The sequence below is a fragment of the Neocloeon triangulifer genome, unplaced genomic scaffold (assembly GCF_031216515.1).
Source record: "Neocloeon triangulifer isolate White Clay Creek 2 clone unplaced genomic scaffold, ASM3121651v1 ptg000014l, whole genome shotgun sequence".
In the NCBI taxonomy this organism is placed as follows: domain Eukaryota; kingdom Metazoa; phylum Arthropoda; class Insecta; order Ephemeroptera; family Baetidae; genus Neocloeon; species Neocloeon triangulifer.
The window spans coordinates 24,629,312-24,655,294 of record NW_026775556.1 but is presented as its reverse complement, the minus strand read 5'-3'; the positions used below and the strand labels follow the sequence as shown (position 1 = coordinate 24,655,294).

General features: G+C 35.4%; 2 protein-coding genes across 4 annotated transcripts in view; one reads left to right on the top strand and one right to left on the bottom strand.

The window, feature by feature from the left end:
- The window catches only part of LOC132201160 (uncharacterized), a 128,540-nt gene that overhangs the window by 59,635 nt on the left and 42,922 nt on the right, over positions 1-25,983 (top strand). The gene's annotated exons all lie outside the window — the stretch shown is intronic.
- Positions 1,969-5,291, bottom strand: LOC132200801 (uncharacterized). 3 transcript variants are annotated; one of them, XM_059626533.1, is made up of 4 exons: positions 5,188-5,291; positions 4,185-4,467; positions 3,880-4,044; positions 1,969-3,712 (listed from the first exon to the last, which is right to left on the bottom strand). In XM_059626533.1, exons 2-4 carry the CDS (start codon positions 4,431-4,433, stop codon positions 3,290-3,292), a joined length of 837 nt encoding a protein of 278 aa, XP_059482516.1. In that variant the 5' UTR covers positions 4,434-4,467; positions 5,188-5,291; the 3' UTR covers positions 1,969-3,289. The 3 variants fall into 3 exon arrangements, with proteins under 3 accessions (XP_059482516.1, XP_059482514.1, XP_059482515.1); XM_059626531.1 differs by having other exon boundaries at positions 5,088-5,272; XM_059626532.1 differs by having other exon boundaries at positions 3,880-4,041; positions 5,088-5,272.

The window sequence follows — 25,983 nt, the reverse complement described above, 5'->3', positions numbered from 1 at the left end:
ATTTAGCAAACCCAATGCATAATTTTTGGTTAAAGTCACGTTAAAAAATTCTGAAACTAGCAAAATCTCTCAAATTAATTTTCATTTTTGTTTGTTTCAGGTAAGGACGAATGTTTTATTCTTGAATATTCAAAAAATATTCCTCCACACGAGGCCAGAAGGTAAGAACCATTTTGTACCAGCACGACGTTGTTGGACTTCTTTTCTTGTTATCCACTCTCGGGCACAATGCGCAAGGAGATCTTCTGAATCAGAAGTTGCGACGTAAATGTGCAACGCTCGCTGCCGGATCGGCAACATCATTCACGGCGAACGCAATTAGTTTTTGCTCCAGTCGAGCGTGGTGCAGCCAGCAATGTAAGAACGCGATGCATGTCCCACTAATCTATCGGTGCAGAGCTAATCTCGGCCTTTATTGGAAAATGCTGCGAAAAGCCGCAGCGCAAACAATAATGTGACGACGCGAAATGAATTGTGTTGTCACTCTTTGATTGGAAGAAAAGTTCGACTACTTCTCTTTCACGTGTGTTTTCTTTATTTGCCTAACCTACATGCGGGCATGTTTGCCTCCTTTTTTATACGTGTTACTCGGAGTGAACTGCATTTGCTGCACCGGGGCAGTCGACGAGTTCCGCACATTATTTGCTCCAACTCTCTTTTTGCATGCTAACTGCGCTGGCTCGATTTTCTGCGAAATAAACGTCGGGCGCACATTTTCTGGTCGTGACTTAGAAGCGAAACCATGCGGCACAAAGCTCGTGCACTAGCTGCATCGGGGAAATTGCAATTTCTTATATACGACGAGGGTACTTAATGGCCGATTCAAAGATGATGGGAATAATTTCTAAGCTCTATTCTCATATATAACATGCTGGGAAGTTCATCTCCGTGACACTAATTATTGCAAAATGGCTGGTGCAGTTCAACGAGTTTCTTGTCTTGGAAAATGAAATTGTGCAATGCATTTGCAGAAAAACCAAATAAATTTAAATTTGCAAATTATCGCATATTATGATTCTAGCTGTAAGCTCAAATGAAAAACAAGACTTTTCCTGGTTCATGCAATGTTTTTTTTACTGCGTGAAGAAAAAAACCAGGTCAAATAGACAGGGAGTTTATGATATGAGGCTGAAGTCAGTTTTGCCCGTTTTACTTATAATATTTTTTTATCTTTATTTATTGAGGAAAGTAGTGTGGTTCTTCACTTAAATGTGATTCACAATTGAAATAAAATTATATTTTAAATTAAAAAAAAAGAATTTAGGCTATTAACAACAGCAATAATAATAATTTATATTTTTGATTGGCGTAAATTGTTAAAAGAGCATGTTTTTAAATATTATTGGTAATAATATCAAATAAATATTATTTTTATACTAGTTTAAGATAATATTATTTAAAAAAAAAAAAAAAATTGAAGTATCTAGAGAAGGGTTTATTTTAAATTATCATCTTGAAATAATAATGCTACAATTAAAATACATAAATGAAATTTTTTATAAAAACAGTCATTCAAAGTTCACTACGGCGGATTTTTTGATCTTGAAGTTTAAAAGCAAAATTCTTCCACTAGTGGTGGTGCCGTTTTGTCCAAAAATAAATGAAATAAATTGTTTTCAACAATTGAATCTAGAATTATAACAATTTGAGGAATTAAACAACTATAAATAAATAAATAAACAAATCTTATTATTGTTACATTTAAACTCTCTAATGATAATTTTTACACTAATGTATATCTACCAATGCCAATACCTTATTTGAATGTTTCAATAAGGATCTCAATTGTAATCGAACCAATAAAAAAAATAAATTCTAGTTAAAAAAAAATGCAATTGTTCCGATCAAAATTTATTTTTTCCTCAAGTAAGCGTATCTGGGTTTATTCCAAAATCTCACGTTAATACAATTTTTCACCAATATTTTCACCATTTTCCGCGTTCTCCTCTTGAAATTTGTCTGCAAAATATTCGCGCACGGTAACAAAAAGTTCGGCTGAGGCAGACACAATTTTCGCTAATTGCGTAAGCGGAGGCCTCCGAAGCCTCCACCGCTGCTTTTGCCCATTCAGCAGAACGAATCGAGTTAAGCCAATCGGGCGCTTTTTGTATTTTTCCAACAAAAAGCTCGGCTGATGAGAGAGACGAGCAAGGGAGAGAGATGGAACTTGCCGATACAGGCAAATTTTATTCCTTTGAATATAAAACGGGGTTTATTTTGGCCATACGCACGCTTTGGCCGGCTGACGAGTAATCGCTTTAAATAACAGAGATAAACGCAGCGTTGAATGGCAAAGGGACAGAGTGGATTACATTTCCGCTCATCAGCGCAAATAAAAAAAAGCGAGTGCTAATCCGCCGACCCCATCAATACGCGCATATTAAAACTCGGCCCGGTTTTTAAAAGGGTTCATTCTTTTTTCTCCTTATTCCGTTAACCCTTCTCGTTTGCGCCGACGAGGACAAACAATGGGTCCGTGGAGCGTCGGAACGTGACACTTTGCTCGCTCTCGGCCTCTGCAATCAACCGACAACGGACGTGCACGCGTGTTTGCCTATATTAAGGGACCAACTCTCGAGAGTAATCATGCGTGTGTGCTGTTGACACGGGATTATTGACAATCCCGTACTCTCCTCTTCCCTTTCAGCCCAAAAGATCCTCGTGTTAATTGGCCTCGGCTACCGATGGAACCGCTGAAATTGTTCTAAAGGTCAAAATGTGCATTTCGTCGACCCTGATGGCAATTTCACGCTCATGTGATATGGACTGCGAAGATCTTATCACTTAAAATTGACAGGGTTAAAATTATTTTCAGTTTCATTTGAAAATTTGGAGATTTTAATTTGAAAATATTAAATTTGCATTCAATAAACTGCCTAAGTGGCATAAAATTTTATTTCTCTTGCAGTTATCCATTTGATTTAAAATTAAATTTAAGCTTAGTAAACGTCGTAAATGACTAATTAAAATATTAAATTCATAATCAACCAGTTTTAAAGTGTAGCTTTTCATCAAATTTAGAGTTGATTTGCTTTTTCTCCATTTTCCCCAAATTTTTTGTATTTTAAGAAGAAAATTTTCGCATTTGATTTTTAAACAAGTTAAAAATAAAAATAAAATACATGTGACATTTAGAGAGAAATATTCAATAAAATTTTTAAATTATCATCAGTTTAGGTAAGTTTCAGGAACTCTTTGATTTTTACGTTTTTCTCTGTGTATATATTTTGGCTTATTTCAGAAAGGTAGACTTATTTTTCGTTCTTCTCGAGGTCCTCTGTGCGCGCAGTCAGAAATGTTCGATAATTTCGATGGTCGAAATGGATTTGATTATGTCGTCCAGGTGCTCCTGTTCGATGAAGCCAATTACGACGCCGGTGCCGACGAGCAGCGCCACCAGCAAGCAGTTTTTGATCACTGGTCCAGCGGCCGACATTGCCTTTTGCAGGAGGATGAGTTTGGGCTTGGAGGACTCGTCTTTGGTGTGCGTTTTCAACGTCTCCTCGAGCTCCGCTGGCTTTTGAAGGAGCACAAGCTCTTGGGCCAACGGCGGTTGCACTTTGACGGGCGCAGGATAATTCGAGGAAGGCTGTTCCTCTTTTTTGGCCACGACTCTGCGGACGGTTTCCAGAGCGGCGGAGAAGTCAAATTCGTCGTTCGTGTGAGGCAAAACCACTTTCATCTCTTCGGCAGCAGAAGCCTTTGTCGACTCCTTAAAGAGACAATTGAAAATTACTAAATAGTAAAAAATATCGAAAGAATTATTGAAAAGGATCAAATTAATTTCTATAATAATTTAATAATTAATTGCAAGAACTTTTAATATATCTTTTTAGTTAATAAGCAGATTTTGGTTTGAATTGATAAAATTTTAGATACCTCTTTGGTAGCTGGCTTGGATTTCGGAGGCTGATGGGCCCTGTCAAGCGGAGGACTCACTGAGAGGCCCTGTGGTTTCTTGGCCAGGGCTTTGTCCAAGGCGACAGAGATGTCGTCCCTCTTCTTGGGGATGGCCACTGCCACCTCAGGATCTTTGGTTTTCTGCTTGGTAAAAAAATGTTTTATTATTATTTAATGTAAAACAACAAAATTGATAAAAATTTGAAAGGAATTTTTCTTTTAGTTCTGGTTAAATCTTTTGAAAACCTTATCATTAAATAAATTTTTTCGAGTCTGATGATTACCATTGAAGTCTCTTCCTTCTTCTCCTGCTTCTCATCCTCGCCTCGTCCTTGACCCTTGGCCTTCGTCGGCACCTTGATCGTGTCCTTGACCTTCGAGGGCGCCTCTTTCCTCTGATTTTTAACGCTTCGCGTCGGGCGCCGAGCGTCGTCCTTCATCGTTCGCAAGGCATCGGGCAGCTGTTGAGGTTTCGCCGAAAAGGTTTTGTAGCTGGTGACGCTGTATTTGCGTCGGTGCTCCTTCTTTTTCATGAAATTTTCCAGATTCCTCTGGCGCTCAGCCTCGCTGGGAAACATTATGCAGAGAAAATTCTTCAACGTCGGAATTTGAGTGATTTTAAATGCAACAATGGCGATTAAGTTCGATTGCAACAATGGGAATATTGCCATTAGAAATTCATACCTGGTTCATTGTTAGCATCAATTTTTGGACGTAAAAGAATTCGAAAACAATCAAATGTATCATAAATATTACTTTCTGGTTATATTTAATTAATAATAATTTATTTTTATAGTAAAATAATTAAATAATTATGTGCCAAACGCCGAAAAGATTTCATATTGTTTCAAATTCCTTTTTGAAATTTATTTAATTTTTAATCTTATTGTTAAAATATTCTATTTTATTGCTCAGAAATTAATTATGATTATTCTGAAAATGGATACTTGTGAATATTGTAATAATTATTCTCTTTCACCAAAAAGACGTGATAATTCTGAAAATTTTTAAAACTTTTAATTTTATCACTATTTTTAATGATGACAATTAACTTTATTTTTAAAAATGACGAGCTTAATAAAAATGGACCATTTTTCATGAAAATGCTTTCCAACATATAACATAACAAATTTAAAAATTCCAAAGCAATAAATTTGGAGTTCAAGTGAAATTCGCACGTCACTCACTTATTGTTAGAAGCGCACATTTTCACGTTCATTTTCGCCCTCACACACGCACGGAAAATAAATGATTGATGAAAAATTCCAGTGCTGCTGGAGCTTTTACTTTCTCTTGGTGCCGCGCCGACATAAATGATGACTTCTCCTTGTGCTGCTTTTTCTCTGAAATGACGCGCGGCTGCCTCACTCGCTGTGAGATGGCGAAATTTGAAATGGCAGAGGAGAAAAAGGAAGTGCGCGAATGTGGGTGGCTGGTGGAGAGCAAGTCACCCACCAGCACCGCACCAACCACGGCCGCCTGCATAATTCATGAGATTTTTGCTTATTCGCTCTCTCTGGCTATATGTATTTGCCACCAAGTTTCCGTCGTCCTCGCCCACCCCCTGAAAAGTGTCACACGCATCACGGCAAATATTAATTTGAGTAATCTCACTTCACATTCTGCTCCTGACGTCTAACCTTCAGCTTTTTTGTGAAAAAATCAGTGAATTATCATCTAAACTCTGATCTAGTTTTCTAGTTTTGCAAAATGCTTAACAGAATTACAAAAATATTTTATTTTAGGTTTTCATGATTAAAAAGAGTATTAAAACCAATTTGAATTGATTTTTGTAATATTATAATAAATTTGTATGAAAATAAATATCAAAATTGCTATGTTAAAAATTCAGACACCTTTCAAGCCAAAGCACAGGTCGGTTGGCAAGGGGTCGTGGATTTATTTGCAAAAAATCAGGTGAAAAGTACACAAAATTTGACGGATTTTGGCGTGGAAAAAACTCGGAAAAGTCAAAAGCTTTCCCGGAAAAACGCTACTGTAGTTTCAACTTAAAAATGGAATATCTCGGGTTCTATTTGAGATACAGAAATGCGGCTAGCACCAAAAATTTTCTTTTTACCTCCTCTTCAATCCTGAGAGGCCAAATAATTCAGAGGTCAAAGGTCAAGGTCATTTTTCAGGGGTCACAAGTACAAAAAAAATTCTAGCAAAAATATGCCACCTTCGATTGGGCTGAAATTTTTTTCTAAGATAGTCCTAACATGTAGGAACAACATATTAAAAATTCAGAATGGCATATTTTTTAGATTTTTTATAAAAAAATCACAAAGGTAAAAAAACGTGAATTTTTCGCATTTTGCTCATGATCAAAAATTTATTTTGAGAAAGTACGTAACTAAAATGGATAAATTTATTTATTTGTTGACAATTCATTCCTAAATTTTCAAAAAATCTCGCAAAAATTCTAAAAATTTATTTCCGACCATTGGCAAAATGCGAAAAATTCACGTTTTTTTACCTTTGTGATTTTTTTATAAAAAATCTAAAAAATATGCCATTCTGAATTTTTAATATGTTGTTCCTACATGTTAGGACTATCTTAGAAAAAAATTTCAGCCCAATCGAAGGTGGCATATTTTTGCTAGAATTTTTTTTGTACTTGTGACCCCTGAAAAATGACCTTGACCTTTGACCTCTGAATTATTTGGCCTCTCAGGATTGAAGAGGAGGTAAAAAGAAAATTTTTGGTGCTAGCCGCATTTCTGTATCTCAAATAGAACCCGAGATATTCCATTTTTAAGTTGAAACTACAGTAGCGTTTTTCCGGGAAAGCTTTTGACTTTTCCGAGTTTTTTCCACGCCAAAATCCGTCAAATTTTGTGTACTTTTCACCTGATTTTTTGCAAATAAATCCACGACCCCTTGCCAACCGACCTGTGCTTTGGCTTGAAAGGTGTCTTCAGATACCTATTCAAATTTTGGAAAATGAATGGAATGTTTAGAAATTAGGCGCTTATTTTGAGCCTAAATTGAGTTTGAATAGTAAACTAAGATATAGGAGGTAAAAGATCAACGTTTTTACACTTTAATTTTATAAAAACATAGTTTTATTTTCAGGCACTTAGAAAGCGAAATTTTTATTTCAAATGTGGTGAGTAAATGGGAAGTTTTTCATTTTATTGCAAAATTACAAATTTAATCTAGGTAGGCCTTATTAGAAATGCAGAAACATTTATAAACTTTTCTAGCAAGAACTGAGAATAAACATTGAAAAAAGATATTGGTAAAATGACATATTTCCTATATCCTCTTACTTTTTATTCATTTAAAATTAAAAAATAAATTATCTTATAAAAATAAGGCTAAAAAAGTAGCTTTAATTTCAACCAATTTTTTTTTCATTTTTTTCCAAATATTAAACTATTTGTCCATTATTTCTCAATGCATAATATTCACAAACATACATTTTATTCATATAGAAATTATGCAAAATGTTGGCAACCAAATTAACTCCCCTTTGGAAAAAAATCCCCCGCTCAAAAATGCGACGAGCCTCGACGCCGAAAATTTAAAATTTTGCACCACACAAGACAGAGCAGGCGGACTGCCGCGTAAAAGGCTCTTGTCGCCTCTCTGTTGCCTCGCCATTATGATGAGGGATCTGCATATTTATCCAGTACATAGTGACACGCACGCCCGACAAAGTCCCTCTGCCAGCAGCCCCGGGGACGCCTGCCTGCAAAAAATTACACGCGCCGCAAAATAAAACGCACGGCGAGCGTGCCAGCGAGCAGTGTTGCGTATACAGGTCCCTTCTTTTGCATCGCAGCTGCAGAGTATATATGAATAATGTAAATCATCCGGTGGCGCCAAAAGGGATTTATTTCCGGGCAAAAACTTGAGGAAGATCCGGAAAATCGAGACATTTAACCGACGTGGCTCTGAAACTAAAATGTCGCGCATTAATTTTGCCGATCCAAATTTAATAATATGTTGAGGTTTTTAAAATAATAATAATTTTTTTATAATTTGTGTAATTAAAACCATTTAATATTATTTATTTTATTTAAGAGTTTTTATGTTAAATTTAAAAATAAAATTTAAATTAAATATTATCGGTTAGTCCATAATGCTCATTTTTAATTGAAACTGAATAAGCATTAATTTTTTATTTAAAATTTAACTAACATGATAGGTCTTTCACGCCAAACATTAGACTATGTAGAAATAATTAATATGATTAATAAATAAATTTTATTACTTACCTTGACTTACTTCTTATATGTAATTAATGCACATCGCTCAAAATAATGGATTAAAAAAATTGCAATCTCGAGTTTCCTTTCTCAACACGTTAGCCGTGAGTCAAAAAAATTGAATGAGTCCTAAATTATAATAAAATAGTTTTGTTATGGAAAATCACACTAATTATTCAAAGCTTGTATATCCAATAAATTATTGTTTGAACACTTTTTCGGCTAAAACTGGCTCAAAGTTGATGCAATTCAAGGATTTGGCTGGTTAAATAAAGATAAAATAACAAGAACAAATGCAAATTTTAGCAAATAAATCGTTTTCACTGAATATTGACCGAGAAGAATAAATAATAATAATAATAATAATAATAATAATAATATTTTAAATTTTTCCTTTGAAGCCTCCACAGTTTACACGAGCGTTTGATTTTGGTCGAAAGGTGTACTTTTTCAAAGTTCAATAAATCTGCCGTTTGCTGATGCTTCGCAAGCAATCGCAAACACATACACAGTCGGAAAATCGAGCTTGGGGAAATTTGTTGCTCAACTGTTGCCGTGTCTGACGGGTTAGCAGCGCAGGTATTCAATCAACCCGAGCGTAATAAAATTAAAGAATAAATATTCTCCTGTAGCATCCCTCGAGATAAAGAAGGTCGGCGGAAAGTTTCTTTAAGAAAGAGACGAACGAGCGGATACAGACGGAGAAATTGTTGTGCAGCACAAAGGGAAGGAAAGTAAAAAGAAAAGCGAAGCGGAAGGAATGCTCGTTCCGTGTGTCTCTCTGGAAATTCAATTTTGTGTAACTTTGTTTGTCCGATCGGCTATCGGGGCAAATTTGTATGTTCATTCATTGCGTCTCATGCGTTGCGAAGAGGGATTAAGAAAACTCCAGGGGTAGAAAGAGAGACCCCTGCTGCTGCTGCTCTTGGGTGGAAAACAAACTTGGACAAGTTTTATTACCTGCTGGTGCAACTTGACTTGGCCGACGAGCAGCGAGTTCAAATTAGAAAATCGATGGATGGGCATACATTGAGAATTCCAGCATCCGCCCGCAAAGTGCTGCGAAGAAAGTTGGACGTGAGATGCTTTTGGCGAAGCCGCCGAACTGAGGGATCCACTTTTTAATCATTGAAGTTAGTTTTCCTTGTGTCGGCCTTATTGAACAAAATGAAAGAGGGAATTTTGCACGGTAAAGGAGAGGGGAGCACATTTTTGCACTTCCAAGCCAAAAATTTTTTAAATAAATTTAAGCGTGTTTCTTTTATCCTCCAATAAAGCACATCATAATTTGTCTAAAAATAATTTGTGAAATCGTGATAAAGAGGATATGAAAATTCTTGAAGCAAAACTTTCCTCGTTTGCATTCTGGATAAAAATTTTTGAAACATATTTAACTAGACTATTTTTTGACTAAACCCTTTTAGGCATATTAAATTAATTTTTTTTTTAACCTGCAAATTCAAAGTTAAAAAAATATTAAGGAGATAAATTTAAAAACAAAGTTTCAATCTTGAATGTTAAGGACTTTTTCTTTTCAGACACGTTAACAATAGATGCTATTTTTCATAAGACAAAAGTTTCTAATTATAATGATGAAAATCTTTTTGTTACATAATTTGGCATTAAATCAAGCAGATATTGAGGGATTAAAAAAAATCCTGCTATTTGCTGGATGTGGACTCAAATCATTTGAAAATATAAGTTCAGCCAATTTTATTACCGTATTAATATTTTACATTGTTGAATTGAAACAACTAGCATTTTGTTACTTTATAAACTTACACTAATTTAAATTATGTTTCATTGTTGTAGGACAGTCTAAATATGTTTTTTTTTTAATTAAAAAATTAAATTTTTGTTAAACCTAATACAAGTCCGCTGATTAAGGAAAATGAGGCTAGTAATTAATTTTTGTACTTTGCAGTCAACATTTTACCATTAAATAAGCAATTTGTCAATCAAGACCCCAATATTTTTTGATGGTGTCATAATTTCCTTTGGAATTTGTTTAATGCAAGAGTTTTTTTTTCTTAGAAATTAATCTTTTTAAAACCATTAAATATTGTTAAAAATATTAAAATCTGGGTTTTAATGAAGAAAGAAATGCAATCATTGAGATACAAAAACAAAAACGAACATATCTTCAAACCACAGTACTCTATTTTATGAACCGTATTTTGAAAAACGCAACCTCGCATATTCTCCCAATCGCGGGGCATTTTCGGGTTCAGCTCGGTTGCGAAAATACTGTGGCGCCGGCCGCAAAAATTGCACCGAGGAATGCGGTGCGCGGCACGTAAAAAAAAGGACGGGCGAACCCATCCGCGTGTCCAAATGAGAATTTACGCGAGCGAGAAAACGCGGCGCCGGCTGAATTATAATTCGCGCCAGGCAGAACAAAGGGCGCCGGGCGGAAAATTCAATGGAACAAAAGAGGAGGCGAAAATTGATATATTTCAATCGGAAAATTGGAACTAGATTAATGCGAGATCAGAGTTGCACGGTACATTGTAGGTCCGAAGTAAGTAGTCTGGGCAGATTGGAGCTGTGAAGGAAAGGCGGCAGGTGAATCTCGAGGGAAATCATTGGCTCGGTCTGACATCATTTCCGCCGCCAGTGATGCGTCTCGGGCCACACTTCTTCATCCTGCCCCTTCACTATCTCTTCTCGCCGCAGGTCCGATATCAAATGGCCCAACTGCGACCTGTAGAATTTTGCCGCAGGTCTCTCCTCTGTGTTTATTGCAGCTGGCCGAAAAAATAAAGAAGGAAAACCACGCGCGCTTTAAAAACGGAATTGGCTCTTTCTCACAAGGTGGGTGGAGAGGAGAAAGCACTTGATTTTTCGGCCATAAAGGGACTCTGGAAAAAGGGCAAAAAACGAATTGAAGATCTAGAGTTAATATGATTTCATTCTACTTGAATGTAGTTTAATGTTTCTATCTATTTATGTCTAAAACAACATAATTTTATATTAAAAACTAAATATTATATTTTTCTTAATTTTTCACCTTAATTTTAAGTTTAATTTTTAGAATTAGTATTATAAAAATTAATTTTAAATGATCTTAAAATTGATTTTTTTGATAATTTTTCCTTTTTTCCATGTCACAAATTGCAACCAATTATTTAAATTTCAAAAATACAAATATTTTTAAGTATTTAAAATTACCAGTCATAGTAACAAACAAGTCTTTTTAATTACAAGTAAATATAACTATCCTAACCTTCTCAGTAATGTCTTATTACAATGCATGTAGTTTTTTATTTTTTTATTTCAAATTGTTTATTCATTGAATTGAATAAATTAAATTTATAGAAACTTGAGACTGCTTGAGACTAAAAGGTGAAGAAATAACCAAAAGTTGCTGAAAACTGAGCTAACATCAAGTTTTGAACAAAATATAAAATTTGATACTCCTCCGCGGATTCACTATGACTCTCAATTATGATTATGTAAAACGCTGACAAATAAAAGTAATTATTCCTCCGCTTCAATGTCATCAATATATTTTTTTTTATTAATATAAACATATTAAACAGAAAATTTCAATAATAAGTTTCATTTTATAAAAAATGCCTGAATAAAAAATAAATTGCAGAAATTAATTTTGTTGCGGTTCCTCTTTTTGGTAATAAATAATTCCTTCGACCGCTTCAGGGCATTGTTTATTCAGTTTACTGGTCCGTTTCATTACACGCCTGGAGGAGAAAAGTGATTTTTGCGTTGGCGAGCGAACACACACCGCACCGCGGCTAATCCATTTATTTCACTTTTTCCGTTGAATTTTCACGGTTTCCAGAGAGAGTTTTGTGAATGTGTGTGTGTACACACAAAACATTTTTAAATAATTTATACCGCGAGGGCTTTTTCGCGAACATTTGCATAAATTAAAGCGGCGTGGTTGTTCGGATTGCAAATATATAAAAAGCCGCATACAATAAATATAAATATACTCACTCGGCTAATGCGCGCCGTACGTATTTATAATTTGCTGGTGAAATTTTCGTTCCCGCACTCGGGCGAGACAGAACGATGTGCGGAGAGAAAGCAACGTTTTTTTTTGCCCCTCGCCGTTAATGAATGCGAACGCAAAATCGTAGCTACAAACACACATAGCGCCCCTTTCCTGCAAATATATGCAAGTGTAAATGACATTCTCACTCTCGGAATATTGATAAATATGCAAATTGAACGTGATACAAATTTTTTGCACGGTCTTCATTTGAATAAATTAAATATAAATTTCATACAACTTGCAAGGAACTATTTTTTTTTGTGTAGAAGATTTCTAGTGAGAAACACTGAAAAAGTGAAAAATTTCATTCCCAAAATACACGCAATCCCATTTCTGATTAGCATGTTGTGCGGTGGGAAAGTTGAACGATTAATTAAAACGCGCGGTCGACGCAAATTACTTCTTTCGGCTGCATTGTCGTGACTTTAATCTATAAAATTGGAACGAGTTAGTTTGATTGCACGACGTCTAAATTAGCCGTTTGCTGTTTATTCGCAGCAAACTTCCGTGACGAGAGCGAGATTGGGACGGACCACCCACGACGGGCGAGACATGTGCAGATAAATGCTGATTCGACCGCGCCGCCCGTCGCTCTAATTAATCCAGCCAACATTGCAAACGGCACGCGCTATTTTCCTCCCTCTTGTCACCGTCCAGACACGCAAAATGCAAATATGAAATACACGATACTGAATAAAACTTTGAAGTAAACTAAAAAAAATTAATGTAATATTAAAAGTTATTAAGAAAATATTAAATACGAGAACCACATATTATGATATATTTTAATTACAAATTTTATTTTTATTTGATTTAAAATATTTTTAGATTTTTTCTGTCATATTGTGTAAGCAAAAAGTCAAACTCTAGTATAATTAAAAGAATTAAAAAGAAAGGAGTCACAAATTTATTTTCCATCGCAGGGCTGACTATTTTGATTATTCAACGTTTAGCATCGAATCGGATTAGAAGGCTTTAATGGCAGATTTGTAATGGATATGAATTCTAATTCAGAGCTATGAAAATTAATATTTTATTATTAATAATTTTATTCAATATACATACACATATATGTTCACTAAGAACAAAAGCATCAAGAGCTGTGAAGCAGCCGTACAAAGTATAATAGCGTACTATGAGTTTTTCGTAATATTATATTATACTCATTAAAGGAGTGCTGACCCCTCGCTATTACTGCATTTCCATATAAAACTAAGCGGTACGAACAACATATTACCAGGGTGGTCGAAAATTCGGCGTTTTCATCGGCGAATTTGGCGATTGAAATTTCGGTCCGTGGACTTTTTTTGCGCTTTCGCCATGTTGGCCCGCTCTTTTTTGAAGCAGCAAAACACACTCTCTTCCTTCCTCCTGCTGGCTGGCGGCCGCTGCTGCTCCGTCCTCGAAGACGAGAGCGAACAAGTCTGGACGGCGGCGAGAGACGTGCCGCTCTCGCCGCGAGAGGAAGGAAGGAAAATTAAAAAGCACTTTGCTTGGTTTTATTGAGATCAGCGCCAATTAAAAACTGTCTTAAATAAAAAATTCATATTTTCAGCATTGATAGCTGATGAATTGACAAAACTTTTAATTTTTTATTTTTGAAAAAATCTTTATTAGGAGCGGAGTTATAAAGCATTTTGTTGCGTTGAATATTTCTAATTGAGAAAATTTTTTAAAAATATAAACTTAAATAGCAAAATGTAGCCAATTAAATTACCCTTCTTTTCTTTTCGAGTGCCGATGACGTCAGAATTTTTTTTATTTGCCGACCGAGGAATCAAAGTCAAAGTTTGATATTTTCAGAACGAAATAAATTTTTTACAATTATTTCAAGATAGCCAATCGACTGGAAATTTAATTTTGACCCTATATCTCAATTTTCATTAACAAATCTCCAGCCGTTTTCAAATAAAAAAATAATTATCCAATAACAACTTTATTTGATCATCAAGGTCACTAGGCGCTTTTCAAAATACATGCTCTTTTTGAAAACGGCTGGAGATTTGTTAATGAAAATTGAGATATAGGGTCAAAATTAAATTTCCAGTCGATTGGCTATCTTGAAATAATTGTAAAAAATTTATTTCGTTCTGAAAATATCAAACTTTGACTTTGATTCCTCGGTCGGCAAATAAAAAAAATTCTGACGTCATCGGCACTCGAAAAGAAAAGAAGGGTAATTTAATTGGCTACATTTTGCTATTTAAGTTTATATTTTTAAAAAATTTTCTCAATTAGAAATATTCAACGCAACAAAATGCTTTATAACTCCGCTCCTAATAAAGATTTTTTCAAAAATAAAAAATTAAAAGTTTTGTCAATTCATCAGCTATCAATGCTGAAAATATGAATTTTTTATTTAAGACAGTTTTTAATTGGCGCTGATCTCAATAAAACCAAGCAAAGTGCTTTTTAATTTTCCTTCCTTCCTCTCGCGGCGAGAGCGGCACGTCTCTCGCCGCCGTCCAGACTTGTTCGCTCTCGTCTTCGAGGACGGAGCAGCAGCGGCCGCCAGCCAGCAGGAGGAAGGAAGAGAGTGTGTTTCGCTGCTTCAAAAAAGTCCACGGACCGAAATTTCAATCGCCAAATTCGCCGATGAAAACGCCGAATTTTCGACCACCCTGGTAATATGTTGTTCGTACCGCTTAGTTTTATATGGAAATGCAGTAATAGCGAGGGGTCAGCACTCCTTTAAGTGAAAAATTAACTTATTTTCCTAGCGTTGGTAGAATTATTGCTTCAGATATTTTCCAGACCAGGTAGTTGACTTTCATGCGTTCTTGAATCTTGAATTGGGTCCCTAAATGCTTAAAAAGTATGATTTCTGGTGATGTCCATAATCATTTAGCCGTGAAATTGAAAGCAACGAATTCAACAAACTCACGATATGCTAATATTTGGCCTTTATTGATTTTTGAGACAAAACAAAGAAGATGCTGCTTACTTTTAAAAAACCTCAATTATTTCATGTTTCCTAATTAAAACTTATTTGGTAACTTTTGAAATAATTCTTATTAAAATCAAATTAATCAAGGTCTCCATTTTCTTTTGCTATATTTTTTTGAAAAAAAAGGCACCTTTCCGGTGATTTGTTTGCAGCTGAAATAGTTGAATAGGTGAGTTTATAGTTTAAAAGCTTAATAGGAGAATAGCGTATAATTAACAACATTTTCTGGTGTTTTAGACTTTTTTTAATTTGTGATTTTTGTGAAATTATATACTGCACAATTCAATCAAAATAGATACAAAGGAAGCAAAATATAAGATATAATTAGCTCAAATTATACAAAATGTTTTCAAATTTTGATTTAATGTGATTTAAAAACCTATTTTTTAACTAAAAAAACAACAATTCTATAGGCTAGAAGTTTCAAAGAACTTATCCAAGTTTAAAAATTGATCACCTAATATATTTCCCATGAATAATTTTTGTTCATACAATTTCCGATAGAACAATCGCATCAAAACTATTTGATTGCCAGCAAAAAATGATGATTTTTTAAATAAAGTTGAACCCAAAAAAGAAAAAAAATAATAATTGGGTGGTGCCTTCTGTACCACCAATAAAGGGCACAGGCCGACAAGACTTTGTCTTGGCCTGACCCTAAAAAAAATTAAAAAAAAAAAAAAAAAATTATGTTAAATTATGTTAAATTTTGTTAATAGAAGTTGCTGATTTTTCCCTTTGGCTGACAATCGCCGCTAACGACTGGCGGGTGTATTATTTAACGCAATCAATGCTCGCTTCCTAATCATGCACTGCACAAACAGCGAGACACGAAAGGGACGGTCGGACGTTAGTTACCGCGACGCTCGCAAACGGCGGGGCGCGTCTCTCACGTCCCAGCCAGGCCGGGTGGGTGTCCCTTGAGTAATTAGCTAGCGAACTAACCCTAGCTCGTTAGTCGGCCCCGGCGCGGAGGAAACGAGCCGAGCAAGAAGAGCGAACAAACAAGCGACGGAATCTCTCTCGCTCATCCACAGATTAATAATTGATGACCATTTTTTTTTTTTATAAAATGCAGTTGGTCGAGCTGTTCGAGAGAAGCGCCAAGGAAAAAATAGAATGGAAATAAATTACGCAGAGCAGCGTGGTGACAAGTGACTGTGCCAACAACAAGATTTAAATTCTCTCCGACGCGCGCGTCTCTTTATTTTTTCTCTCTCAAACGGAGAAACAAGAGGCGAGGATTGAGATGGATATTTTGTTTTGCATTTGAAAGAATTTTAAGCCTCTTTCACGTTTTCTGCTGTAATAAGGCTGTTTTATGGTGACACATTTTTTCCTACTATTGTAGAGCCGATGATTAGCATAAATGTATAATAAATAAAAGAGATAAAACGAATAACTGCGGTGGAGAATAAAATTTTGGACGGTTTTACGCAGTGGCCGATGCGATTTGCTCACGGGTGCCATAAGCAAAAAAAAAAAAAAAATGTGGATACTTCTTAATCAGTATAATGGGAATTTGTATTTTCCCAATTCACATTACATAATCTGCACATTTCTACTTTTCTTAAAAATCTTGATAAATAGGCCCATATTATGAGAAGTTTACCGTTTTGAATTTTTTTTCTCGTAAATCTAGCGACTTTTCAGAGTCACTGACCTTTCAGCTGCATCAAATAGGGGAAAAGTCAATTTTTATGACTCGGATGCACTTTTCCCTGTGTATTTAATGATCCAGAAGTGCATGCAGTGTCGTGTTCCCCCGACTGCTTTGCACTAAAAAACATACACGAATTTTTTCCGCCTTTTAAAAATCGTCGAATTGCGTGCGAGTGCACTTTGAAATGTCGCCGCGCACCGACACGCCCCGACACGATAAATTTTATTATTAGATGGAAAAATGCTGCGGCATGAAAGTGATAAATTATGCTCGCGGAATGGAGAGTGAAATAAAAATCATCGGGATGGCACACGGGGGCCGAACAAGCATTTTTTGCATTTGAATCACCAATATAATATCAAGCGAGTTGCACACACGCTTTTTTACGGTCCTTTCTCAGCAATTTATTATCACACATTGCAACTGAAATATGCCCGTCACTGCTGTGACACTTATCATATCTTTTTGTCGCAGGACACTCCATAAAAAAGTGGCGTCGTTTGTTTCCGAGCGAGAACCGATTCCTCACTTATTCTTTCTTCCCTTTCTTTTATCGATATTGTTTCCAGGCTCAATTTTTTTCTTCCTCTTGATTTGCATACAAGAAACAAGAGCCATCATTATTTGATAACGGGCAAATTAGAGTCGGCTTATCTCCGTGGCCACACTTGCTTATTTTCTGCTCATTACCACACACAACCTAGTACGAATACAGTTCATGTCACGGCAATGCCTCATTAATTACAAAAAAATCCTTCAGGGGAGGCCAAAACTTATTTCATAATTCGTATAACCTGCTGGTTATATTGAAACATGAATTATAGTTACAAAATTGTGTTTATTGATCTATCACAAAGCCAATTGCTGCCCATAAGGAGATCCATTATTTATACATTCAAAATTATGCAAATAAAATTAATTGAATTATATCAGATATAAAAATTGTATCAACATTTTATTGTTTTCAATGTCCCAATCAGCATATTTAAATTAATAATTAAGTAAGAGAATTATACCTATAAAAATAAATCTTTTAGAAAGTTTCTATGTGATATTTTCAGTTAAAATAGTTTTTTTTTTGTCAGAATATGGTTCTATTAATTTGAATAAATAATTTAAAAAAACTGTTAAACGCTCTATCAAATGTGAATTATTTAAGCAAGTAAGTTATGCTCTACATGTGTTTATTTTTTATTGCTATTAAAATACAATATTTGTAAGGTTTCTATTTAATTAAAACGTTTATTGAATTCTAGTTAAAAAGATAATAAACCTTAATTAAAAAAATTAAAAATAGTTTATTATATTTTGTGAAAGTATAAAAATACCTTTTTTAGCTAACAATATTAAAATAAAATATAATATATGAACACATTTTTTAAAGTAAATTATACAACAACTTTTATTCCTAGAACATGATTTTAATATTAAATTATCGTTACAGTTACACTAAATTGATTTTTAAGTTCAAAATTTATTTTATTTTAGATTTACAATTAATTATTCAATTTCGCTTTTGCAAACAGTGACTGTTAATTTCTAAAAAAAATATATATATATTTGAGTATAATTTTCTTAACAAAAATTAATTTCCACTGATCTCTTTGCTAAAAATAAATGTTTAAAAATTATATCTGTGCACCCAAACGTGAAAGATAAACACTCTACAATTGAGGCGGAGGTTTGAAACAAATAACGGTTTGGATGATAGAATTGTGCGCACCACCCCTTTTATATTTGGCTAATTTCAGCCGAGCCACTTCACCGTCGGTGAGCTGCAAGAGAGTGGCTTGTCGACCATCATCATGCCAAATTGCGAAGCAATTACCCGAAATTGCTGTCAGGTCAGTGTGCGCCATTGTGAGAGCTTTGGCCGGCAGCGTTTCGAGGAGAGATGATTGAAAAGCATCCATCTGTCGACACACACACACACAAGCCGTGGGTGATAGTAATGGCAGCAGCCCAAATCCAATTGTGACACCCGACGCCGAGTGTTCCGAGAGACTCAGCCGTGATGGATGGCGTTCGGCTCATCGGCCTTTGTCTCGTCGCCGCTATGCAGATGACTTGCACATTTTATATTACACAACACGGTTCTTCTTACAAACACACACACACCATATTATAGCGCGCGGTGTTCTATTCTGCTGTGGTGTGCGCGACAATGATCATTATTAATGGCCGCGCGACACCCCGGCGCAGTTTCACTTTTTGCTTCTCGCGAAAAAGAGACGGAAACAACTCTTGGTTATTTGGTAATTTGTGTGGCAGTTATGTTGAACACAAGTTACGACAACTTAAATGATCATGAAATATTTATACAAATGTCGTTTAATTTTATTTTAATCAATTAAATTTCTGATATTCAGCTATTAAAAATTATTGATATGGTTAGGAAACAAAATTTAAATGCCAATGTTAGAGTTTTGAACACTTTTAAAACAATAATTCAATCTCTGTATCCGGCTATTGAATATTCTAAGAATCTGAAAAAAAGCAAGCGATAATGATTATTTTTATAATTAATTCTCGGTCGTTGAAATTATTGATAGAAACTTTCTTTTTATGGACTTCCAACAAACATAGGTCATTTTTTCAATTCTGACCGATTCCGATACCAATATTATTATTATTGTTGTATTATTTGTCTGTCTTCATTGTTACAAATACATAAATACATTCAATTTTTGAAAAAATTTATTTAAAAAAAGGAATTGTTGAACAAAACGGCACCACCACTAGCAATTATTTTGGTAATACTTCCGGAAAAAAGACCCCATCCGCTGCTGTTGACTTTTTTTTTAAATATCTCACAATGAGACAATTTATTATATTTTATTTTATTAAATAAATTGATTGTTAACAATTTATAGTGATTTATTGCAACAATGTTATGACAGATAAAGAAACAATACAATGATAATCAAAATTAATAAAATTTGATCGTTTTTTTTTCTCAAATGTTTCATGCAATATTATAATAATAAAATAATTGCAATTTATATAAACTGAAAACGCAACTCGCAATTCACTTGAATATAAATAACATGTCAAATTAGATCGGACAATTGCGTTAAGGCGGACGAACTAATCGAATAAGCTACTTACACACTCCTCGTCGGTGAAGGGCTGACCGCAGGTAGGCCAGCCACCCACGCCGGCTAATTTCGTGTGCGAGCCATCAATCAATTCGCACCGCACCAGTGTAAATATATCGAACCTGCCTTTGGTGCGCGCGGCAATTAGGAGCGAAGAAGGAACAAATGACAGACGAGGTGGTACGGCCGCCTGTCAGTTGGTTAACGACGGAGACGCCAGTCACTCTTTCAAATGAATGAAATAATTAAAAGGGGTCACCGCACCCTCTGGTGACAAATTCCATTTCGACTTTCACTTCTTTTTATTTATGTGGATGGCGGAAATCGGAGTTTTATTCCATTTTAACTGCCCCGGGAGGAAAAAAATAATAAAGCGCCGGGCTATCTTTTAGCCTAATTTGCCGGAGCAATAAAAACGGCTCGGCCGATTTAATAAGAGAGCGCAATAAAAAAAGTTGCTCTGGCTCGCGAGAAAGAAAGAAAGAGTGCGGAATATAATAATGGAACATTTTTTCATGTACCACGTCATGTGATAGTGAAACATTATTGCAGATACAATAAATTTTATCGGGAGGCAAAGAAGAGGCTCTGTGTCTCGCGCAATGGCCCAAGTACCACCCCAACGTGGAAAAAAAATACACACTCGGGCTTTTATTTGATCCTTGAAATGGATTTCTGCATGGTTGGAGCCTAAGCTAGGAATAAATTAAAAGAACCAAGAGGTTTACAAATAATGGCTCTTTCGAAAGCCTCTTTGGACGAAAAAATAAAGAAAGAGAGACCTGGTGGCTTTAAAAACCACAAAGTAATTACAAAATTCAATTTTTCTATTTCTGTGCTACATAAAAAATGTATTTTAGATTCAATTTAATTAGTATATTCACTCGCAAGGTCAAAGTAATGATTTGAAAATATTACAAATAATGAAATTAAAAATTAAAACAAGATATTTTTAATAGTTCAATATTTTCAATAAAAGGGGATTTCCTTCATTTTGACTCTTTTCATCTTCTTTTTAAATTGAATTTGTGCTTGCAGTGACTCAACTGCTCACAAATTCCACTTCGGTTCAACTCCCCTCAGCATTTCTCCTTTTCGTTTTGAAATATGTGCCTGGATTAAAGACCAATCTCAGCTCTCGGGACGGCTGACAAGATGACAAAGATTTGCTTATTTTTCAAGGGATTTGCCTCAAGTGAGACGAGTCCATTTTTCCTCGGTCACTCGTCGGTAATTTGCCGCTGCAGTGAAAATAAATTCACATTTCCGTCCGAGATGAATCACATAGTCGCCCCTCACGTGAAGACCGAGAGAAAAAATCTCGAGTGTCTGTTATTGTTAATTGAGCCAAGGAACGTCGAGCCAGAGAGAGAGATAGACGGGGCAGAGTAAAAAATAATAACAGAGTGATGACGCTTCATATTTTTGTTCTTTTCATTTGGCCGTCTGAATTTATCTTCTTCTCCCCGTTGAGAAGTGAGAGCGAGTTGGGCTATTATTGGAAAGAGAAAGGGAACGGCGACGGGGCCGGGATTTATTGAGACGTTTGAAGGGCCCGCTCGACGCTTTCTTTTTCTCCGAAACAATAACACACAAACTCTTTCGTTTTATTTCGGCGGAAGGAGGAGATTTTTCCTTCGCACAACTGCAACAAATTCGCCAAAAAGCACAGAAATGGGCATTCATTACTTTTCGTCCCTTGCGCGAAAATAAGGGAGAAAAATGATTTTGACGGCGCTCTCGATATTAGCTGCTAAGATTAAACTGAGAAAGACGAATCACAAATACAGCAACAGGGGGGAAGAAAAACTCTCGAACTCTCCGCACTGCATTGGAATTCTAATGGCGAATAGCGAGTAAAAGATGCTGGGAATGAATTTGCGCACGGTTCATAGAATAAAAACATACAATATATCGCATCATTATAGGCATTAATTGCTGTAAATTTAGATAGGACTGAAAAAAAGTAAAGTTGGTTCAGAGCGAACATTAAACATTCAGTGCATGCAATTTATTAACTTGTAAAATGCTGTTTCACAAATAATTAAAACTTATATATCTAATAAAAGTTTTATTTTATATTTTAAGCACTTTAATTTTATATATTAATAAATTAATTTATCAGTAAATTTAAAATAGCTATTAAACGAGAATGAAACCAATTTATTTCTTTCCAATTACAATGAGTTACTTTGCAGGATCAAAATAACAAAAAATTATTTTAAAAATAATTTCAAGTAATAAATAAAGCACTGGATATCTGAGAGATTAATTATGTTCCAAGAATTTCAAAAAAATAATTACCATGCAATTTTTTCCCGAAGATTTGAATTATTTTAAACATTAAAGCGCCGATAAATGTAATTTTTAACACAATGGCAATTAATTAAGTATATGATAATTTTTAAGGCTTATTTTGTACTTAATTAATTGACAGTGAATAAAAGGAAAATTAAATTACATAATTCAGAAAATGTATCCATTATATTCAGAAGAGTTTCAAGCTTTTCCTAACACAAAATGATTATTTTGTGGAGTTTGATACATAAATCATAAGTATTAAGGCAATTTTCTAGATTAATTCAAACTTTTTCACTCCCAGATAACTCTATTTTTCCGTCATAAATCCTTCTCTGGGGCAACGCAGGATCTACTTTTACTGGCCCCCGCGGCAATAAATTCTGGAAATTAACCACATAAAAGTGCATTATCTGTTGTGCAGCCATTCGGATTTATATTCGATGCAGCTCTCGCGAGCACGTTTGGGCCGTTCCATAAAAGCAGCTGCAAACGGCCCCCTCAGCCCGTTTGCGGCCGCCTTATCGCCCGCGCGCTATTAACGCTCGCAAAAAAAAAGTAAAAAAAGAGAACCGGCGAGCGGGCGAAATGATTTAGTGTTTTTTATCGTCTTGCCGCATTGTCACCCGCACGCCCAAATGATACACTAAAATGAGTGCAAGTCTGAAAATGTGATTTATCGCCTTTTATACATTCACGTTCGCAGCCATTTGTCAAAATTAATTTTATTTCGGGCGCCCATGTCGAAGTGAATTAATAATTCGCGTGGATTCTCGGCCCGGAAATCAATTAGAGCCGAAATGGAGAGAAAGTTTGAGTGATTTTTCTCATTAAAGCGAGACCGGACGAGATTCGCTCTCGGGCTTTTATTACATAATATCAATCATTCCAAGTTCTTCCACCCTTTGTTTCATCCCCCTTGGAGCGTTATTTGCGCTAATGGAAATTAAAATTAGAAATTCGAGGAGGAAGGAAAAGGTATAGAGACAAAAAAGGAGGAAAACGCGCTTAATGGAAAAATCTTGACACTTTGCTCTCTCGCTAGGAAATTTTCCATTATAAGAGGTGTTGTTTTTTTTTCTCCAACTCTCCGTGGTGCTTTCTTTTTTCCTCTTTCTCTCTGTTCTTATTTTGCAATAAACGTCTACTGGGATATATTAATTTGGCTGAGAGCGCCGGCGAAAAATTCTCCATCAGTCTCTGCTCCGACGCCCGCCTGAGATTGAACGCGCTGTTTTTGCCCGGCACACGAAAGTTTGCTCGCCGGCGCGATGATGGGCTTTCATAATTGAGGATTCCTCCGTGGGGTGCGTGAAAGTTAACGCCCCGCTAACTATCGGCGGCGCGCACACTGTTATTCCAAACTTCTTTTAATCAATAAAATTAAGGCTTGCCACCGAGAAAATGAATTGCATTAGAGGGAGACGAACTTCCGAAATTGAAGGAGGAAGACAAAGTTTGTTAGAAAAGACGTTCGTTCTCTCCACAGACGCAGGAACTCTGCTCGATTCACTTTGCTTATATTGTAATTATTGCGATTTCCGCCTTGATTAAAATAAAAGCTTTTCCAATGAAACGCTCTCTTTCCGCCAACTTTGCTCTTTGCAATTTCGGCTCAAATCCTGCTATATACGCCTCCTCTCTTTCGCATTCATCGCTCTCTTGCTCAAAAATCTCATTCCTCAATTTCGCACAAAAAGGTGGAACCACAGAACATCATTATTACATATTCAAAGGCGGAAAATTCGTCTTTAAGGCAAAAGGCCCTGTGGTTAAGCTCTCTGGCGCAAAAATCACTTTCCTCTTTCCATTTTCGCCTTCGCTTTTTCTTCGTATATTTTTTTATATATTTAATCACTAACTCCGATGTCGAATTTCGCATTTTCTCTCGCTCCGTCTTTTCCATTCATTTTAAAAACCATCAAGCAAAAAGCAGTCACTCCATCTTTTGTGCTCGGCAGTTTTTTTCTGTTGATTCTCTGAAACCTTTTCTGCAAACACGTGTCGTGTTTCTTCCCCTTTACGAATTCTTTTATTTTTATTTTTCACCCTCCGGTTGTAATTTGGCGCGGCTTAAAACGCAGAGGTGTCGAGAATGAGACGCGCAATATTCGATGACCCTCGAGTTATTTGGGAATTCTTTCTCCGTGCCCAGTGGACCTCGGCGAGAATTCGTACATACGCCTTTTTGAGGAGAAACGAGCCGCGGACAAGTGTGCGCGTCTCCTCTGCCGCTGAATTGGCGGAGTGTCGCTCGCACCCTCCACTGAAGCGAAAACGAGAGGAAACTCTTGGAAAAGGCAACACTTTTTTAATAGTCGAGAGTCGCCTTTTTTGCTCGACGGATATCTTTCCTTTTCACTTTTTTAATATCTTCTTTTCGGCATGTGTGATTATATTTCCTATAGAGAGCGTACAATGTGTGAAAGAGAGAAACGTCGCAGATTTTTAAATGAAAAAATCGCATCAGGCACCGAGAATTTTTCTGCTATTATGAGAAGTAATTTTTTTAACACATATGTATATTTAGTTTGTCATCATTTTAAATATTATACTTAAAATCACTTAAACTCAACAAAAAATAGATTAATTAAATTAATTGCTTAAATGTGCTAAATTATCCTGCTTTCATATCTGCATATCTAATTAAAAAAAAAAGATAAATCTGAATTTGTTATTTTTACTGCACATAAATTTTCTTAAATTGTTGATTTTATCTCAGGGGAATATGATTATATTGCATCTACAAAATAAATCAAAGTTAAATCATTGTTATAATTTAATTAATCTATAAAATATGTATAATCATTATTATTATTATTATTAATCTATAATTCTCTACTTATGAAAATTATTAAAAACTTTACTTAAAATCTTGTAAATTTTGGACTGATTAAAATTATTTTATATTCTTTTTAACAGAAACAGCTCCACTTTCGTTTGATAAAACAGCTTTGATACTTTTCCAATTAATAAAGCCAACCAATTGCAACCTGACGGAGTTAAGACGTCCTAGCTGTGAATAATGGCTAAAGAAACAATGCGAATTCCGCCCACTACACTCTCCTCTATAGATGGCAATCTTCCATTTCTGCGAACAGTTTTCATTACAGATGTACGTTTGTTCGGCCGACGAGAGTTGAAAAGGCTTCTTCTTCTCCTCTCGACGAGCTCCTTATTCTTATTCCATATGGGGACAAAGCAAAATGATGGCGGATTATCTTTCCGTGTTGGAAATGCTCGGCGGCCGGAATTGAATAGTGGAGAGAGATGATATCTTCCGCCGAGATGGAATCAAATTAAAGGACGCGCGCAGCAATGACAAAGCGATGCCGTATAATGACAAATAGGCCTACTGGGACGTGGACGCACGGAACGCGCGCTCAAGCAATCTCATTCTCTACGCCGCTCGCGCACTCGAGACACACTGCCAGCATTTAAATATATCAGGAAAAGCACTTAGCGTAATGCGGAAAAGAGAGCGAAACATGGTGAAAGGAGAGAACCCTGGCACAAAGTGCGGAGAAACAAAAATTTTACAAGTTTTCTTACAGATTCATTCAGTCAAGTTTCAAGATTTATTTCCATTAAAATTTAAAAAGAAAATTTTAATTCTAATTAAGACCCAAGCTGTTGGCATCTTTGATTTTATACAGCTGAAAGAAACTCATAGATGGAAAAAATAACTAAATAGATTAAATTATATTAATTTCTTTCCTCTAAAATTGCAGAATTTATATATTTAGTATTTCCTGCAGGAAAATACCATGGTTGCTGAAAATAAACTGAATTTAATATTTGATCAGACAAAAATTATTTACTTGAAAATATTTATTGAAAGC

Excerpts from the sequence above, each read along its gene's own strand:
- LOC132200801 (XM_059626531.1), bottom strand. The coding sequence starts at position 5,119 with ATGAACGTGAAAATGTGCGCTTCTAACAATAA. Across the intron at positions 4,045-4,184 it reads AGAAGGAAGAGACTTCAATG|CAGAAAACCAAAGATCCTGA; the intron begins GTAATCATCAGA and ends TTTTTTACCAAG. Across the intron at positions 3,713-3,879 it reads CCAAGCCAGCTACCAAAGAG|GAGTCGACAAAGGCTTCTGC; the intron begins GTATCTAAAATT and ends TGTCTCTTTAAG.